General features: G+C 35.0%; 1 protein-coding gene across 3 annotated transcripts in view; it reads right to left on the reverse strand.

Annotated features, from left to right (window-relative positions):
- Positions 1-20330, reverse strand: part of MLLT10 (MLLT10 histone lysine methyltransferase DOT1L cofactor) — a 137122-nt gene that overhangs the window by 79607 nt on the left and 37185 nt on the right. For all 3 annotated transcript variants that reach the window (XM_065629120.1, XM_065629119.1, XM_065629121.1), the window contains exons 5-8: positions 14614-14723; positions 8777-8880; positions 6062-6155; positions 4005-4100 (exon numbers count right to left, since the gene is read on the reverse strand). In XM_065629120.1, coding sequence (XP_065485192.1) covers positions 4005-4100; positions 6062-6155; positions 8777-8880; positions 14614-14723 — 404 coding nt within the window. The remainder of the gene's footprint in view (positions 1-4004; positions 4101-6061; positions 6156-8776; positions 8881-14613; positions 14724-20330) is intronic.

Genomic DNA, 20330 nt, shown 5'->3' on the forward strand with positions numbered 1-20330 from the left:
CCTCCCAAATAACTAGATTTTTAATACAATTTGACAGGAAGAGATATGTTAAAAAATAAAGGTATTTTAAAGGTATTTTAGAAGCATACTTTTTTCCCCTCTGACTGGATAGAATATGGAAGAAGTCAACGTGGATAAGCATCACCATTAGCATTCATACCACACAATTCTCAATTGAACAACATTTATCAAGCATTACTTCAATAATTAAAATTGAAGTAATTTCAAAGTGGTTGCAGAACACTTTTCTTCTAGTTATCTTTAGCATTCTTGTCATTTTGTTGCATACATCAAGAACAGTTTACGGTATTAAATAGTTAGATCTATTAAACTGACAAAACTTGACAAAAACTTCTGAATCAATAAGAAGGCATCAGGGTACTCCATTACTGAGAGGAGTCTGGAGGTTTTTTTTCCCTAAAAAGTTACACAAAAACTCCAATGTTCAAACAACATTATTAGGTTTATGAAATGAGGCAATTAACAGAAGAATTACATCATTAGAATTGCCTTTGCAACACTCTGCTTTAAACAGTACTATAAATTGACTTTTCAGGACTAAATCAGAATATTTTTTTTAAGAGAAAAAAATGAAACCATTGCTTATGCAGCTGAATGGCAACCCAAAGAACTGCAAGCTGTTTCAATTTTGGCACAGAATCTTACGTGATGCATGGCAGGTCAATTTTATCTTTTCACAGTTGGGTATTCAGATAAAGAGGAATACATAAGGAATAACTGATCTGAGTGTTTAGGGCCTGATTGTAACAGCCCATACAGAGTATTAAAATACATTAAAAACCACCAGGTGTCTTTCTCCTAAATGAAATTCACAGCCCCAACATATGAACACACCGAATGTCACAGGCTGCCTCACTCTTCTTAGATGCTCAAGTGACACCTCTCAAAATTAGCGAAGGTGTAACATTTCTTTAAGGACAGTGCGAGCAGTAAGAAGACGCCCACGACGAATTCCCTTTAGCCAGCCGCTCAGTGTTGAGAACACTTGTCCTGGCTCTTGCATTTCAGGTTCTCCTCAGACTGACACCCTCCAACTTCTCTAACAGTGCCCTGGGGCTCCTCCTCAGTATTTTGTTCTTTTTGCCTCTTCAGTCACAAGCCCATTTTTGTTTATTTTTCATCATATGAGCGATCACAGCAGAGAGTTTACATTTCCCCTTCCTGCTCAGCTCAAACCAAAACACTTTCAGTAGAGAAAGAAGTTGTGATATTCAGCTGCTATATAATATTTACTTCCTATGTAGTAAATTCACTTTTGGAAGTGATAAACATATAATGCTAGTAAGTTTGCCTAATTTTCACATACATGGCAACAAACACTTTCTTTACACAAAAGTCAATCCCAGACATCTTTAGTTACTTCTTTAGTCCCTTCCCAAAGATGAGGCAGTCAGGCACATTAGCAAATCAAGGTATTTTTCCAGTCTCAGGATGGCCTAAGTTTTTCCCCAAAAAGTTTGAGGTAAACACCTGGGCCCTGAAAAAAGGGATATTGTAAGAGCGTGTCAAGCAACATACTGCCAACCCTACTTATAACACCTCTACCATAGAAATTAGCAAAACTTAGTGTAGCAGTAATCAGAATATTACTAAACTATTTAGTCTGTAGCTTCAAATTCCTCGTTAAAATTAAATAATGCCAAAGGTTTGTTGTTTTGGTTTGGTTTTCTTAGTTATTATACCCTCACATATTTACTATTGATTTCGTAAGCACAGTGCCCAGAAGAGACTAAACACATACTACGAAGAAAAACACATGCTTTCAACTCAGCGTCTGTTTGCAAAAAGTGACAGCTGCCCATATTAACATTTTCAGACCAACCTCTTCTTATTGCAGAACAATAGTTTATATGCAAATGGATAGCTTTTGAGGCCTGAGCAATAAAAACGGCTCCAATCCTGAATTCATATGGTTCTGCTTGGCAAAAGGGAAAGCTTTAAGGATGCCTAAAGATCAGACTTTCCAAATTTCCAAAGAACAAAGATGAAAGTATAAACTCGAGTGCCCTTCCTGGAAGGGTTGCAGGGCAACATCACTGTATCTCGGAAGAAAGATACACATATTTACTGTAATATGACAACAATCTAAATGTGAATTTGCTATAATGTGCCATGAGAACCACTGAATGTCAAGTAATAGGTTAGTGCTTCAAACTGCATTGCTTGGTATTACAGATTGTGAGATCTTCTGGATTACCATGTTTCAGTTCATGAAAGGTAGAAGGAACTTTAATATCCTGTTTCTAGCAAATTTCAAGTCACAGAAAAAGGCCAGGACTTGCAAAGGCAAGCCACAACATTAACTATTTCTAGGAGATCGATATCAAAACTCTTCCAGAGCAGGAGAACCTGAGCAGCTAGCAGAAAAATTAGCTGATACATTGGCTGAACACACTCTGTTAAAAAGTCCCTTCAGGTATTCCCTGGAGATTTTACAGGTATTATGACCCAAGGAAGCACAGCATCTCCAGTCAAAGTTAGTTTAAAAAAAACAAACCACCACCACCACCACACACACAACACCAACAGTTTTTTTGCACTGCTCACACATACAAAACTGAAACTGAGCCTCATGCTCACACCTTCACACCTCAAAGTTTCTTCAAATTCAACTTCAAAGTTTTGTCAATGTGAGTAAAAACCCATGCATGTATTTTGACAAAACATGACCTGAAATATGATAGTTGTGAAGAACTAAGAAAAAAATATGGCAAATATTGGTAAAGTTTTACATGGCACGTAATTCTGTAGTCAGTAATTCAGGATTGGTTTTTCTTACCCATGTGTTATTAAGAAAAAAAGATCTGCCAAACCTCATACTTTTATTATTTCAGTCATAAATTTAGAGGTACAACCACATTCTAATTCAGTATCTTCTGCATTACCACATGAAGATGGAACTATTCACCTATACCAGCCAGACCAAAAGACACTTTTTAGATTATCCAAGAACAATGGAGATCAACATCCATCCAAAGTGGAAGGGAGCTTAAACACCAAATAGAATATTAAGGAGACTGACATTTGTTATTCAATTTCCTGACAGTATAAATATAGCTCCTTCATATAATAGACATTTGGTCAATACATTCTTTGATTTCAATTTTTATGTAATGATTTTGAATAATGCAAAACGAAGTCTATCCACACCCACAGAAAAGTCTGTTGAGTTAGTTGTACAGGATGTGTGCAGGTGAGCAGTTCTGTATGTATTTTTAAGAGGGCTAAAAAAGAGCCAAAGCAAATCTGCATTATTGTGCCACTGTCTCTTATCACCCTGTGTTAAATTTAGATGACGAATTCCACAAAGACAACTAATAATCTAGCTGTATTAAAAATCTAATGATCATTATGAATTTAAAATTTGTTTTTAAAAAAATATGTGAAGTTAAATTGTTGAAAGAATACACCAACAATAGAAATTAGCAGACAGTTATGTTCCTTATACCCTCACAGGAAGATTCTCACGTGAAATGACACAGTGTTTTGCCATCACAGTGGGCTTGATCACCAGTACCAGTAAAATGTGTTTTTCTGGGTAAAAGAGATGTCAGTTCTTCAATAAGGAGAAAAAGATATAACAAGTTGAAATGTAAAAAATTGGATGCACCTGTTTATCAGCACACTTGCTAAAATGTCTATCCTTGTTTTTCTTTCCTGCCTAGTCACAAAGCCTACACAAAAAAATCTCTAATGAAAAACCAAAGCAAAGGAAGCTGCATAGAAACAGCCTTCCCAACGGATTGTTCCAGTGTGTATCCCAAAACTTACGATAAACAGGAATAGGAAGGTACATGTACTAATGCACCTGAAGATGTTTCCTCATTGGACCCTAGTACCTCTAGTTTATCACCTGTGTTATTTATTATTCAGTGCTTCAGGAACAAGATTTCCTTCATGCTTTTCAGCAAAAATTAAATTTATCAGAAAGTGATACTATTAAGCAGATGTGCCACATAATTAACAACGACAAATCCACTTACTTTTTTCTCCTTCTCATGATGTTTATCCTGAGAGTGAGAGGAAGAATCACTTAAACTTTGATCATATGACCTATTAGATCCCCGTTTGCTCTTTTTCTAAAAAGAGAAAATATATTTATGGATAAAGAAAATGAACCATTTGAATAAATAAAAAGTATAAAGCATTTAGACTTATAAGATGCCTTATTGCTTGACCAAAAACAAAACAAAACAAAAAAAAAAAAAAAAAAAAAAACTACAGTTACAGAAAAACTGACTAAATACTAATAAAATGAACAAGACTAACCAATGTATACCAGGAAAAAGCCTATCCTTACATCAACTTCTACATCTCCCACACATTTGCACAATATGCTTTCCACAAAGAAATTAGATATGCTCCTTTTTCAAAAATTAAAAGATGCTAGACATATTTTCAAGTTTTCACTACGTAAAACAGAGAAGATGCTGCTCAAATGAGTTTCACACGAAGCCACAGTGCTGGCACTGCCACATGCTTGAAGTGCATTGGGAGGTGGCTGTTTCATGGCTTCATGATTTATTATTTAAGTGTCCTATCTGCAATATTTTCATTTAAATGGTTTTAAAAATAGGATACAGAATGCTGTGATCATGTATGCATTTACAAGCAACAGACATAATTGCCTGTATTTCTGCAATGCTTGAGAGCATAGTCCAGGACTGCAAATACTTTATGCTAGGTCAGTGTTCAAAATGTTTGTTATCATAACTGCGGCAGCATTATGAAGACACTTCAGGTCAGTGCTTTGCCAACCAAAGTTTTGAGTGGTATAGCAGATATACACCACCTACCATCTTCAGTAATAAATACTAAACACCTGTAGTTACCAGGCATCAATAGTCACAATAATCCTAAAGAAACACTGAAACACTTGAATGATCTTGCCAGTCTTTACTGTTCTTACCGCTGCAGTTTTGCAATGGAAGGCTAAGTACATGTCAAATATGTCTTTATCATTAAACTTGCTTTTTAAATAAATATACATGTTCTTAATCATAGCAGCACTGGAACATTCAAATATAATGCATAATAGCATAAGAGCTAGCCTTCACTGCTAAGCAATAGACCAAGAAAATTTTAAAAAAAAAAAAAAATCTTAACTTAGTAAGGGCCTAGAATTATCAATGTTCACAAGTGCACAGAACTAACCTCACCAAGTTTATATTCTAGAAAGCGAAGATGGTTCATTGGCCCTGTGTTTTTATTTCATTGCAACATATTCAAAAGTTACCCAAGCATTCACCACTTTTAGCAGTGAAAACAAGTAATCTTCAAGTTTAGCTGTCCTTACAGCAGTATCTGAACTCAAGCCTACCTATTCTAATTTTCATCATTCAGTATTAGTAAATAATATTTTAAAAAACATCGGTAACTCCTTGAAATCCACACACACACACGTACACAGAAACAGGTATCTGGAACTGTCAAACTCATAAGCAATATGAAAGACTCCAGATGTCTGATCCAAAACCTACTAAAATAACTGAAAAATTTCAAAAATTTTTGTTGGCTTGTTTGCTTGTTTTTTGAAAATCAAACCTCAAGTCACATCCTTGAGGTTGTGTTTCAGAGAACTTATAGGCAGAGAATATCCACTGGTTGCACAGTGAGAGACAGAATGAAAGGAAAAACACTTTAAAAAAGTTTAACATAAATAGAAAGAAATGGAGGGCTTCTGTAGTCTCTAATATACAGTATAACAAGTAATATTTTCTAGATTATTCCAAAATGGACTAAATTCCTAGAAGCCAACTAATCAAATACCAAAAGAAAACATTACAGGAACTTAATGAATTAAACCACTAAATGTGTATGCTATTTCTGGCAGAGGGGAAAAACCCACACATCTAGAAAGTAACCACTTACAAAAACATTTTCAGCTAGTACTTCTGCAACTGCGATTAAAACATTGTTATAATGAAATACAATCTACTTTCTGAGCTACATGAAAATATTATTTCTAGTTTTAATAGCAATTCAGAATGGAAAAAAAAAAATCAGTGACATTTATTTATAGAATTTAACAAATACATACCAGTTTACTAAAATGGTATTTACAGTAGCCACAGTACTGGACATTATCTGCACCATTGCCTTCTTCTTCACAAAGAAGTCCTGCAAACTGCGCACTAAAAATAAACCACACAACATTCAAGGAAAGCAATTTTACATCAGCTCGTACCACAGTATCACAGCTGATAATGTACAATACTTATATCTGCATTTACTAGAAGAGATTTCCACACAAGCGACTTGTAATGGCATGCGAGTACATAAACGACATTTGTAGCCCAGCAAAACACATGTATCGTTTCTACTTTGGCCCAATGCCTTTTTCATAGTCTTTAAGCCACTCACACAAGCTTAAAGCTTGAAAATCTACATTTATTATACAACTACTCCCACAAATAAATAAACCAAGCAATTTGCAATGATTTTTAGCTCAAACCGAAGCCAAAAATTATCTATGGAAAGAACAGTTTTTAACAAAACCATACTGTAAATCCAAAGACAAAATTTTTCTGAAGTTGCATATATCCTTCTCTGCTTTGCCAGGAAAATTACACTTTTTTTTTTTTAAATATAACTTCAATAATAAGCCCATATTTATTGGTTTAAAAGATGGTGGCAGGTTGGTTTCTTTTATAAAGAACAGGACCTACAAGTTTCCTTGCCTGGGATAATTATTACCTTATTCTACTACATTTTTTCAAATCAGATTTGCTTTTCACCATTTGTTATGTTGATTTATTTTCTTTATCAAAACCAATTTAGACACTGAAAGAATACTCAGTTTCATTTTACATATCATTTTCATTAGCATAATAATGCAATATTACAGTCAAAATGATGCACAGGATTGTTTAAATTAAAGAACAATACATAAGGCAGCTTATTTTCTTTGCTTTTTAAAATCACTTTCTCCTAATTTATGAATTATGTTCTTGCGCAATCCTGAAATACTGCTTCCTAAATACATGCATACCTGCAGCAGATGCTAACTACAGAAAACATATAACAGGATCTCTTTAAGCAAAGATTTATCGTTCTAAGCTTGTCATACAAAACCAGATGGACTCAAGCTCATTCTTCCTTAGACGTTAGTTTTGTTAATCCAAAATTGATACACCTCACCCTGGACCTCTGCCTTCTGTAGTTTTCACATTTTTCTTCCATTTTTTAAATATTACAGAAGCCTCTCAATATTCTCAGCCACAGTAATCTTTGGCTAGATATCATTTTAGAGTACATACTTGTTTTTCTTAGAATCAAGCAATTCTAAAAATTCGCAAGATAAATATTTTAATTTTTAACCTAATTATCGTATTTTTTTATGGCATTCACTGAAACAGGGCTTTGGAAGAAATTAAAAAGATGAAAAGAACTCTTGTATTCATCCAAGTGTTTGAAGGAAAAGAGACGTTTTCATCCAAACACTTGGATGTATACTTTTTTTCACACCAGTAAGTAACCTCCTTACATGCTATGTGTGCTTTAAGGAACACAATCCATTTTCACCATAAAAAGAAATTCGACATTGATCACATCCAATGAAAAATTAAGGAACCTGACAGATAGTAATTAAAAGATAAAAAAGAAGAGTGGCAAAAAAATCAGCACCTGAAGTACAGAAATATATCCTTAAGGTCTGCACAAGACATTCAAAGTATAACTTGATTACACTGGAGAAAATACATGTAAGTAATTTAAGCATTTTTTCTGACTGAGCCGGTCATCAAGAAGCATACTGGGGCACTCGTAAAACAGATGGGTAAATCCACAGATTATATAGCTAGACAATCTGTGTAAATCTGCTATCTATTGCAAAATAGCTTCAGCTGATTTTGAAAAAAACAAATAATGCTGCAAATTTGGGGGTGGAACTCCTTTTGCCTCCCTCGACCTGTGGACTTGTGGTTTAATCTAATTACAAAGCCTCTTCTAGAAGTCCATAAAGTGAGACAAGCATCTCCTGAAAGCACGCAAACCTAAATATCTTAAAGTGGATGAATCAGATGGTGGGGACAGCTGTTTTTCTCCAACAGCTATACATGAAACCAAAATGAATAGTTCGGGATAGAAGTGTACCCTTTAGACAAAACCAGTGGGGTGAATTACTCCCATATGTTTGGAAATCTGTACCAGAAGGGGTGAGTCTAGAGCCCTGGAACAGGCTGCCCGGAGAGGTGGTGGAGTCTCCTTCTCTGGAGACATTCAAAACCCGCCTGGACACCTTCTTGTGCGATCTGCTCTGGTGAACCTGCTTTAGCAGGGGGGTTGGACCAGATGATCTCCAGAGGTCCCTTCCAACCCTAAACATTCTGTGATTTTTATGTATAGCCAAACAATTTTTCCCACTGATTTACTAAAACTAAACATCAAATCAATTAGCAGGTGAACAATGTCTTCACATTCCTAAATCCTATAAAGTATCATCTAAGAAAAATAATGCAAGACAAAAAACAAACACACACCAAACACACAACTACACCTTTTTAATAAGAGCACACAGCATTTAATAGAACCCAAGGGAGTATTATCAGACAGCTTTGCAGCTCACAGCAATGTCTATGCTACCACTGCCATACTGTTAGTAAACTCTATTGTAATAAAGTTAGATATTTCTACACGAACCACCTTACCATATGTCTTCATTCAGAAACACACTACATAAAGAGTTCACTCATCACATTGAGTGCATTGATACTTCCTGGAATGTCAGAAATGTTAAATAACAAAATCTACTTACCACGTTACATGAAAAGCTTGTCGACATCCATGTTTATTACACGTCATACAAGCACCAGTGGCTGCTTTACTTTCTCTGCCTTGTTCATCACAAATATAACATGTCTATCAAAGAGAAAATACTTATCATGGTAAGAAGCACACAAATAAATTCTGTGTTACAGGAGATTCTAGGGTGATAACTACTGGATTTTGCAGCTAAGCTTATATAAGAACTTCTTTATAAAAGTCTACTTATGTTTTTTTGCAAAAGGAGATCACCTGGTATACACTTGGGATCTGTGTAACACTTCACCAACACCAAAGTAGTACAAATACTAATTTACTTAAATTCTATACTGCCATTCAACTAGCCAAATGGTTAAACAGCCAAAGGTTAGGAGAATAAGGCTTCAAGATTTTCTTTGCTTTCCAGTTTGTGTTTATGTCCTTCTAGGCTGCAGCCGTTTTCACATTCATGTAACATTACCTGTGTTGGTGTCATTTCAAAACATCAAGTTAGACTGAGTGCCCAATGGTACAAGATAGCATATGGCATGCATGCATACGTCTACAAAATTACATACATAAAACCTGCAAACTTAAAATTTTATGTGTATGTTTCATGCAAACAATTTTCATAAGTTGCACAGCATCCTTCAATATTCATATGATGCTCAGTTACCTTTAATTAAATATGGTGTTTAACAAAAATCGGCTTTGATTTCAGCATGACTTAGCCCCATAAACATCTTAGAAACTAATCAAGCAAGAACCCTCTGTAAACAAAGCTTAAATTAGTATATCAAACCCATTTAAATGCCAAAAACAAGCTAAAATGAAAACAATCTGTCTAGTACATGAAAATCTTTTCATAGCATTTTTGTCGATTTATGTTTTACTGGGATAGTACAGCAATTTGCAGTATTTTCAAAAGCATTCTCGGCAAAATGAAAGAAAAAAAAGACAAAAAGAATCCAAGATCTTTGTCATTATTCAATAGTTTTGGGGTTGTTTTTTTGTTTGGCTAATAAACGCAGATACAATGCTGTATGGGAGCTCACTATCATACCAGACATCACTACAATCTGTCACCAGCATTTCGGGGAGAAAAATCAGGCAGAACTAAATCCCTTTCCATTTTTTACTGTCCTAATCACCAAAATGCCATTTAGAGAGATTCTACCATATCACATTTATGTGTGAAATTTAACAATTTTAAGAATAGATTCTTAATGAAAGTATCCTCCAGCATTGGGGCAGACAAGTGCCTGTTTTTAAATTACAGAGAACCTTATTGAGGCAACATCAACAACACACTGCTACCTCTGTAGAAATCCCACTACACGACCTTAAAGGAGAAAAGAGAAACTGGGCGGGGTGGGGGGACAACAACAAAAATACCCACTCATCTACATTTAAACTGTAACTGACTTATTGCAATTGTATCACAACCTCCCTTTAGTGAGGCAGAGAATGAGCAGAATAATAAATGAAAATAATATCAACCGTGCATAGTAGACAACATAGTTTAAGAAAAATGGACCACGATATCACAGAAATGAACAATAAAAATTATACAATGCAAGACCAGTATTACTTAGAACGACATGAAAATGAGTGAAATTTTGAGATCAGAACAGCCTTTTACAGAAGTATTTAGAACATTTAATATGAAACGTCAGCTAACTAAAGGATTTTTGTAAGCACGCGAGCCCCTAGGGTAGGTAACTCACTCTTGTACAGTTTCCACAAGACACTTAAAAAGCATTAAACCCAATAGCTAATATATCCTAAAATCATGCCCTACATGCTAACACTCGAGGAATCAGAAAGGGGATAATCCCACTTAATTCCTTGCCTTGCTCCCTTTGTACATCAAGGTAGCGCACACAGATAATTCAGCTGTTTGACAGGGTCTGAGACTGGCTGCTTTTTAGCTTCCCATTCCATGACCTGACACATTCAGATTTTAGAAACAAACAAGGTCATGATCTATCAACCTCATCTGAGTAACTATATTAAGTAATTTCAAAAGTAAGGTACCTCTATGAAGATATTTCAATAGACCCCACAAAACTCAAGCTCCAGTTTACTGTTCTGTTTTTTCAGCATTTTCCCTTAAGATCTGTAATTTTTTTCCTCACTGAAGCTCAGACAGAAAAGCAATATAAGCATTCCATATAGGAACATTGTAGGCCCTGTTTTTCAACACTATATACTACGTTCAGGGTCTGTGTTTCAGGACCCCTTAAACCAATTTACAGTAGAATGACTGAAAAATAACAAATGCCCAGCTCCACTACAAATGAGTTTAAACACAACATGGTGGACTGCCTGCACATTTGAACAAGCTCAGTAAACTTCCAACCTTCCTATACTAGTCATGAGAAGTATAAAACCTGTCTCCTAATCTTCCATATGTAATGGAGCCAAGGAAGCTCATCTTCCCACTCCAACACGGACGGTAAATTCTCTGTAAAGCTGAGCTTCTCATACTTCTGCCCTCTCTTAGACACACAAACTATTCCGGAAGGCTGAGAACCTTCATCTTTCTTTCGCAATGCAGGAAAAGGAAGACTTTCATGCATTTGCAAATCCATGGAATTGCTACATGTCCTCTGAAACCTCTGGCATGTGGAAGCGTAAAACTCCATGTTCTACCACCTACAGCAGTGCTGCCCTTCAAAGCTCTTAAGGAAGAAAAGTACTTAGACTTCTCCCAGACTCACTGAAAAACAGGCAGAACATTACACAAAGCTTTTGACTCAGCAAGGAAATTTTACTTGAAAAACGCAACATATATCTTTGTTTCTTTAATGGCAAAATATATATTTTGCAAAGCTCCCTTTATGTTTCTGTCAATATTTTTCCTTCAAAGATTCAAAATGTAAACCTTTTTTGCAAGGGCAAAGACAGAAGGGAAGACAAGGCAAGAAAAACCTTATGAAACAAAAAGTAATTTGAGAAATAGTTTACTCATAACAGCCAACAGCATTCCCATGCAATACCCAAGCATTGATTGTTTACAGAATCAAACCTAGGAGCTGTACAGAAATTTCTCATTGTTGCAGCAAGTACTGAAATAAAAATCTACCAGCTGCCTTTACCACAAGGTAGATCAAAAAACTCCGAATGCACTTATTTTTTTAATCAGTTCTGAAAAGATATTCCCTAAAAGCAGTAATTATATTCAATTACCACCTACTTTCAAATGAACCTGAAAGAGACAAATAAAGCTCACATGAAATAAATAGTTATTATCCATACATAACCATCCAAGGAATAACAAACATCTATGAAGTAGGAAAGCAACTACTAGTCCATTTATTTTCAGAAGCGACTGTGTAAGAAGAGCTTTCCTGTTAGTTAACCTCACTAATCAAGTAATTCAGCGGATTTATTCTGTAATAAGATGGTTTTTATCCCAGAAGCAGGAAAACTTCAGGGAAATAGCAGTCAAACATCTTTACGCTGACAAGCCTCATGCTTTGGTGTCTGCTGTGTTTCTTCTTGCATTTAAGATTGCTGCACTTTGTAATATTGCAGTGTTCAGTAAAGAAATAAGTGCATAGAAAAAACTGTAAATTAAGCACTATCTCCTGGCAAAAATCCAATGACGTTTCTCTTTTTTTTTTAAAAAAGAATACAGTATAAATTCTCCCTTATGGTAATTTTCATTGGCCTATTATCTTCCCCCAATTCCATATGCTAGCCTTGTACACCTATCCAGCCACACACATAGAATTACTTAGGACTTCACCGGAAATAAAATATTTCTTAAAATAATTTTATTTTAACCTGAGTTGGCACACAGAGTAAAATTAGCACTAAGCCTCCCTAAAAAGAGAAACAACTCTAGTCATTTTTTCCTAATTACATGTTTACATTTGTTCACAATGTGCAACAAATGTTTTAAGAACTGTTTGCCATATCTACTTCTCAAAAAACAGCTTTTCTTTCCCATTTCCTCCCAAATAGATAAAGTCAGATTTAAATGCTTTACAAAGTTTCTGATCTAAAAAATGTATCATTTAAATAAACACAATTTATATTGAATAGCAAGGGGAGCAGGGGGGTGAAGTTATTGCAGGTTAGCTGAAAAGGGAATTAGTAGTTGTACTGGTTTTGGGGGTATTGCTCAAAACCAACCTACTTGGGAACTGGTGGCAGTTTGGCCGCAGGAGTACCAAACCCAGCACTGGCTACAGATGTATCAAAAAGTTGGGAGAGTCCCCTGTCAGCGACTGCCTCTTAAACTGTGGCTGTTACAGCCAGACTGCAGTGCAGTCACACTGGTTTCAGGAGGTTTGCTGCAGCAACTGCACTATCGTCATTTCTTTTATTCCCCTGAAATCCACAACCGCTACATCTCCATGAACCAAACAGGACAAACAGGGGCAGCAAAGCTGACCTCTCTAAAAAGAGAGAGAAGAAAAAAAAAGAAAAAAAAAAAATTGCAGGCTAGGGGTGTGACCCCAAATCTTGAAATTTCTGATACAGGCCTCATTATATTTTACAATATACTGTAGTGGCCTGTATGAAAGTAGTTTTAGGCTGACTGTTGACACGGAAAAATCAGCTTGAATCAGAACACACACCAAAAACTCAGAAAACTAAGAGCTAGACAACATCAGCAACTCTGTCTACATCATCCCTATGGCACTAGTAATTATCTAGCAAGGAAAAAAAATTATAGTATCCACAGACCAACAAATTGCAAACTGGAATTTTAGGAGTAAAAAACAACTATACATCATATATTTGGAACAAAAACAGTTCAAGAAAGAAGCAAGTTTAGTTGTAAGAAAAAGGAATTAAACACTAAAGACATAGGTGCATAAATCAGAGATGTAAACTGAGAAGGAAAAGAAAAAAAAAAGGGGGGGCGGGTCACAGAGACAATGTGAAAAGGACTGGTTTCCCTGTAGGAAGAACACAAGAGGTGATGATGCAGGCTTTTTTTCTTTCTTTTGTAACACAGTCTATTCCTTTTACCCCAGTGTTCACAAACCACCATGAAACAAAGTAAAAGAAAGAAACTAGAGGTAAAAAGAACACCACAGGCAAAAATATGTAATAAAACTCATCAGAAACTCAGACAGTTTGCTGCCTCCAGAAGAGAAAATACAAAGGAGGATGTAGTTAAGTCTAGTGAGGAAGAGGTAGCACAAGTGAAACAATTAGAAAAATGTAACTATTACAACATTGGTAAGTTACTATTACATTGCTTTGCGCTTTTTTTGCCCTTTTTTTTTTTTTTTTTAGTAAAGTCTCATCACACTTCATAAAACATTCCACCTCACTGCCACTTATTTAGGAGCAGTTCTTCTATAAGCAAATAATCCCACTAAAGTGAATACTGTTTACAAAGGCAAAAGTCTGCAAGCTTCTGCCTTAATATATTAGCATAGTTTTTCTTTCTAAAACAAATGTTTATTAACGTGTATGTTCATGTCAATACTTAAAACAGTAGGACTTAGTGATAATTAATAATAACATTTCAAATAAGCTGTAATAATATTTTAACCTATAGGAAATATTACACATTCCTTTCAAAATAAACTGTTAGTCAAAGATCGCGATATGTTTAATTAACAAAACAGTCCCTAATCTGTAAAAGAATAATGAGACATGGCAGATAACCTTACAGCTTAATTTAAAATAGTATAGCTTTCTTAATTCTTGAATGTATCATGAAGTCATAGCAGAAAACATACATCATTACTGCATACATTTATGAATTTCATGTAATTTTATACCATTTTATACAATTCTAAGAAGTGTAGTTTTAGATTATTAAAGCTCACAAGTTTTAAAATAAGTACATTAGATAAACAGAAAAAGACATAATTATACCTTATTATAACGATCATGAGGAACAGACTGCAACACGATAGGTTCCATTGTAGAAACATTTGCAAACTGCACCTCGGGAATGTACAGAGCACAAACCACATGAGCCCAACCTACAAAAAGTTATAATTGTATTTAATTTTAACATTTTCTAGAAGCTCATAGGACATTTCAATTATAGTACAAAGAACCTTTGACAATACTTCTTTCCATGGACTATTTTAACGATTTAGAATATTACAGACAGAAGTTACTGAAGTCATGTTTATATTCCATTTTATATTATCCAAAGTTTAGATGAGCTGTAATACATTTTTAAGTTTATTCAGTGGAAAATTTATAACAGTAATACTCTACAAAATCCACATACTAACGATTTATACAAACGGTGACACGCAAACAGAAAAACAGGGTATTTCTTTCAATTTCTTGGACTAACATAGTCATTGCATAAAAGCTATGCAAATTCCTGCAAAAGAAAAATATCTGAACAAACTAGTATTCATGCAAGCATTACCATCATATAAGACTTCTGTGTATTTTTTTTATTTAAACAAAGTCATTCGAATTTGACTAGACTCCTGTTTTCTTTCTATAGAAAGAAATCTCAACACACACCGCCCCCATATTCCCCCATCAAATCTCTTCCTTCTTTAAAGGTGTAGCCATCTCACTGTTCCATAGGAAATATCAACTACTATATCCAGTCCTGTTCTAATTTATTAACTTGGGGTCATCAATAAATGCTTAGTTACTTACCATATTGTGCTTTAACAACATTTCAAGAAGTAAACATTCCTAATGCCTGACATTTGGTTGGACTAATTTTACTAATTAGTCCAATACTAATTTTAGGCCTTTTTTCAGTACTAAGGATCCTGAGAGTTGTCAGTTTGTTTTGGTGGAGGACAGTTTGCCAGAACTTTAAATTTAGCACAAGCTGCTATATGACTAACCCAACATATTTATATACTGACACTAATAATAGGATTACAAGAGTTATATTGTGGAGTTACCTCATCTGAAAGTGAATTAGATGTGGTTAATCATTTAGTGTGAACTCTGTTCTTCCTCAAGAGGAAAACTGAAGTCTTTTGCCACAAGATGTTCAATACACCTTAAAAATAAGTGTGCTTTCCTCCTACCCAGGCTTACTCATATGCAAATATTAAGGACGTAAAATTACAGACTTACATAATCAGATAATCTAGCACATTATTAGATTAGGTAAACAAAAGAAAGTTATCATTGTGCAAATGCATCCTATAATGAAAAAAAAAAACCCACGACACAGACCTCACCATACTGCCCCACTGCAAACCTTTTTGAGTTTGTTTTCATCTTGTATTTTCTCTTTTTAGCTACTCTACTGAATCTAAAAGTTCTCAATTTCTTCACCCAGCTGTACTTAAGACTCTTCAACTGAGCTAAATGTAAAGTTGTACTTACTTACAGTAGCATTGTTGAGACTCTGGAATGGTATTTAATATCTGGAATTGCATATGTGCTTTTTATTCTTTCTTAAAGCACAAGTCTTTTCTAGCTGCTTCTAACTGATTGGTGACCCTCCTCCCCATTTACTAAATTGGTAGTTATAATTTGTATAGAAAATGAAAAATGCAGACACAACTGTTGCAGTCAACATTCACAGCCAACATAATCTTTCTAGTATTTCATCTGCAACTAAATACAGTATCTGTGCTGCTCCATCATCTTATTCACAAAGAGTATGTAGAATTATTCCACATAGGAAAAAAGCATGAGACTAATAAAAGAGTAGAGAAAAGAAAGTATCAACTGCCAACTTAAGCTGCTTTTAAAAACAGTTCCAACAGACCATTTTAAAATTATCATTAACAGACAGACTTAAACTGTAAAAACTACAGTCTTCTTCTGTTCTCTCCTTTACTTGAAATATCTTCAGGGAATTAAGTGCTTATAACGACTTTTCTAAGGCTTGCAAATTGCCCTAACCCAGAGCCATCTTACTGAAGACAATAAATAAATGTAAACATGGTGTTAATGGTGAATATTTGTCTTTAAATCTCCTCTCAAAAATTAACTGAAAAAGAAACACCTAATACAAGTCATTAAACTAGTAGAAAAGTGACACTGAAATTTTGAAAAATCTTTCTTCGGTTAGTTACACATAAACAGATGTCAAAAGCTTTTACTTCAGACATAATTAAGTCTGTACTCCAGCTACACTTATAACGAAAAATTATGCCAGAGACATTAAAAAAATCACTTACTAAGCCAACTGAAATTTAGGTAAGTGAAGAATTTTCATTACAAGAAACTGGTTTCAGAAGTAACTAACTGAATACTACTCCATCAATATAAAAAAATATTAAACATATAGCCAGAAATCTACTAGTGTAATATATCCTGATTTCTAAAATATAGAACACACACCCAGGATAGCTGTAACAGCACACTTTCATCTTTTATGATAACAAAAACAGTATCTATATTAAAACAAATGAAGTACCACAGCACTAATACACTTTTTGAACAAGGTGCCCAGGGACTTGAGGACAAGGGACCTTTTCCATTGGTTTCCATCTGGCATCTTTAGATCCCAAATAATCTGACCTTGCTGAAAAATCACAACCTGTCCAATAAAAATTTAATGATAATGGAAGATGGAGTACGCTTACGTTACCAGTCTCAAATGCCTACATTGTACAAGAAGCCTACTCCAGCACCAGCTCACACTAGGACTCAGAGACCCTGTACACAACTGCTTAAAGGTTCTTCTGTCCGAAGTTTCAGCAGTGAAGAAATATAAAATTGTCAGAGAGCAACATCCAGCTCACCTGAAGAACTGAAAGAGGCAGAGGTTGAGCAGCTCTCCCTGAAGAAAGAGTAAGGAAGACACTTTTCCATAACAAGTGTGGTTAAGGACTGGTTGCCTAAAAGTGCTGTAGAATCTCCATCTTTGGAGAACTCAAGAAGGTCTGTAGGCTCCTCCACAAAACTTTTCAACTTAAGGGAGATCAAGAAGATTCAGTTTCACCATATAAGGACCAGACAGTAGCAGAGGAAAACAGAAAAGGAAGCAAACAACCATCATATTTTTCCTAAACATCAGAAGACTAGTCACTGTTGCTACATAGAGTAAGCATGGAAGTATGGACACCTATGGCCAAATAAAGTAAGAGCACTAGATCTCCTCTGTCTCACTGATGGAAAAACAAGGTATTAGCATACAAGCAGAGTTTACTGTTGATGTTTTCTGCAAATGACAGGGCTCTTGACTATATGATCCAGTGTGAAAATGCCTCGCTCATCCCCTGCCCTTGCTTCTCTTTCAGACAACTCCCCTCAGGCAGAGCCCAGCACTCAGAATCCCAACAGAGTAAAGTACCTGTTGCCATTTTCAAAGTTAAGTGCTTTTGTCTGCTGTTCCTTACTGGACGACAACTGCAGGGATAACACAACATCCTGAAGAGACACCCACCCCAACTGTACATGCAGCTGATAAGAGAAGGAAGCATTTATAAGGATTTATTATATTTAAGACGACATTAAAATATATATTTTCCAATTAACTCCATCTAAGACATAAACGTCCCATTCAAATCACTTGTTACATTATTCTTGGGTAACTATCAACTTGGTCAGCAACTACAGATCTTTTTTCTTTTTCCCAAAAAGAAAACCATCATTAAATCCAGTCCTTGAGTCCTTTCCAGTGTTTAAGTGTGAAAAGTATTGTTGCATATCCACGTCTTAAGAGTTTAAAAAAAAAATCTCCAGTAGCACTAACGTACACATTCAATAACATTTATAACATTCTCACTAGTTTCTGATGGAACTGAAATAATTTTATCACCATTCCTCTTCAGCCAAAACATCACACAAAAAACCACAACAGAATACTCTAACTTTCCTTCATTTTTCTCCAAACTTAGCCAGGAATTCATGCCATTTTTCAGATCACTTCTGTTCCAAATGGCTTTTTTAAAATAATACAGATAGACCACATCCTTTACTATTTAAATCTATTATAAGCTTCCATTCACTTTAGTTGTGCATAGTTTGCATCCAAACAACTGGCCGCAGATTTATTACTCATTTATTTTAAATTTACTTATAAAATTTACAGTAATTGCTAACAAACTCTTACTCTTGCCACTGAATTGCTTATACTCAATTTACTATTGCTTTCATCTCCCTTTCAGGACAACTTCAACTAGAAGGGGAAGACAGTCACAAATGTCTTTGTAAACGCAGGTAGTAGCATCTTGCAAAATGTTGTTAAAATTTTCCCTATCCTCGGAATTTTTTTCTTTTCTTTTTCTCTCTTTATTTGACTTACTATTTCTCCATCTTTGAGAAGCTGGCCATTTTACATATGTGCTTTCTCAATAATAATATTTTTACTAGGTGATAACGCCTGGCTTGCTTATTTTAAAATAAAGAAATGTATTATAACGATTCAAATCAGCCACTGAGCTTTCTTGTTTCTGTACATTCTTATCAGAACTCATTTCTCTGAAACTGCTGAAAAAAAAATACAGCAGGCTACTAGGGGCTGGCAGATTCACTGCCTCTTTTGCTTTAAATGATCCAATATTTTACAACAATCAATGCCTCCATCCAGAAATTGAAAAATGTCATCAGGTTTTGGTTATTACTTCTTAGAAAAAACTTACTGGTGACAGCCAAATTAAAATTAAAAATATCTACTTCAATTGTGCTTTCAAGTCCAATAACTAGGAAATGCTGCTTACCTTTCAAAAAAAAAAAAAAACCCACCACTGTGCTTTCTAAGATAACATCACACAAGCATAGCTAAGACACTTTCCTTTGAAGAGATCTTAGGAAAGAATTTCAACCAACATTAAAACAACATCAAAACCACATAGAAATCAACTCCAAGATCTACTTTGATAACAATTACGAAAACCGCTTTCTCCAATATCAGAAATTGGAAATTCATGCTGAAAAGCCTTCAAAGTTTAAATAACTCTTACGGACCTTCCAGCTTTTCACTTGAGTCCCTTTTTATTTTGATTTATCCCTCAGAAAGACACACTATTGAGTTTTGCCAATTTCTAAGCCTCATTCTGGCATGCAAAATGTTTAATTACCAGCAAAGAATCTATCCAAATTTTACCAGTCTTTTGCTGAGATTTTTATTTGAAGTGTCTAACTAATTTTACCTCAGTGAAAATCTAGCAGTACATACTTAGCAGGTAAAATCTGAATATACATTATTCATTAACATTCAGAGTAACAAATCTCAGGCTCCAGAACACTAACTGAAAATAAACAGTTGATTTGTTACACCAATGCAATGGAGAGTGGGTAACTCCTAATAAGTCCACCATCAGCAAACAGAATACTGTTGCAAACAAAGAACTCTATAACTAAAAGCAAACTCTAATAAAGTAACCTAAAATTGACAAAGAAAACCCAGGAAGATAAATAATACACAGTATGTTATCCTTCTAACTAAATTTTTACCTTTACAACTACCGTTTAAGCATTCAAAACTTGATTCACAAGCACTTTCACCATAAATAAATTCATGGTACTTTTAAATCATCTTCCAGTGCAAATTTTGAAGCCTTGCTTTTACAATCTTTTATTTGATAAAAAACCAACAGCTTGTGAACTGACAAACAGAGCAGGCACTACACCAGGGCTGTGTCCCAAAACCAGTGTTGAAGCTGTGCTGCAAAGCAGAAACAGACTGAAGAGGACTGAAT

The sequence above is a fragment of the Caloenas nicobarica genome, chromosome 2, assembly GCF_036013445.1.
Source record: "Caloenas nicobarica isolate bCalNic1 chromosome 2, bCalNic1.hap1, whole genome shotgun sequence".
Lineage (NCBI taxonomy): Eukaryota > Metazoa > Chordata > Aves > Columbiformes > Columbidae > Caloenas > Caloenas nicobarica.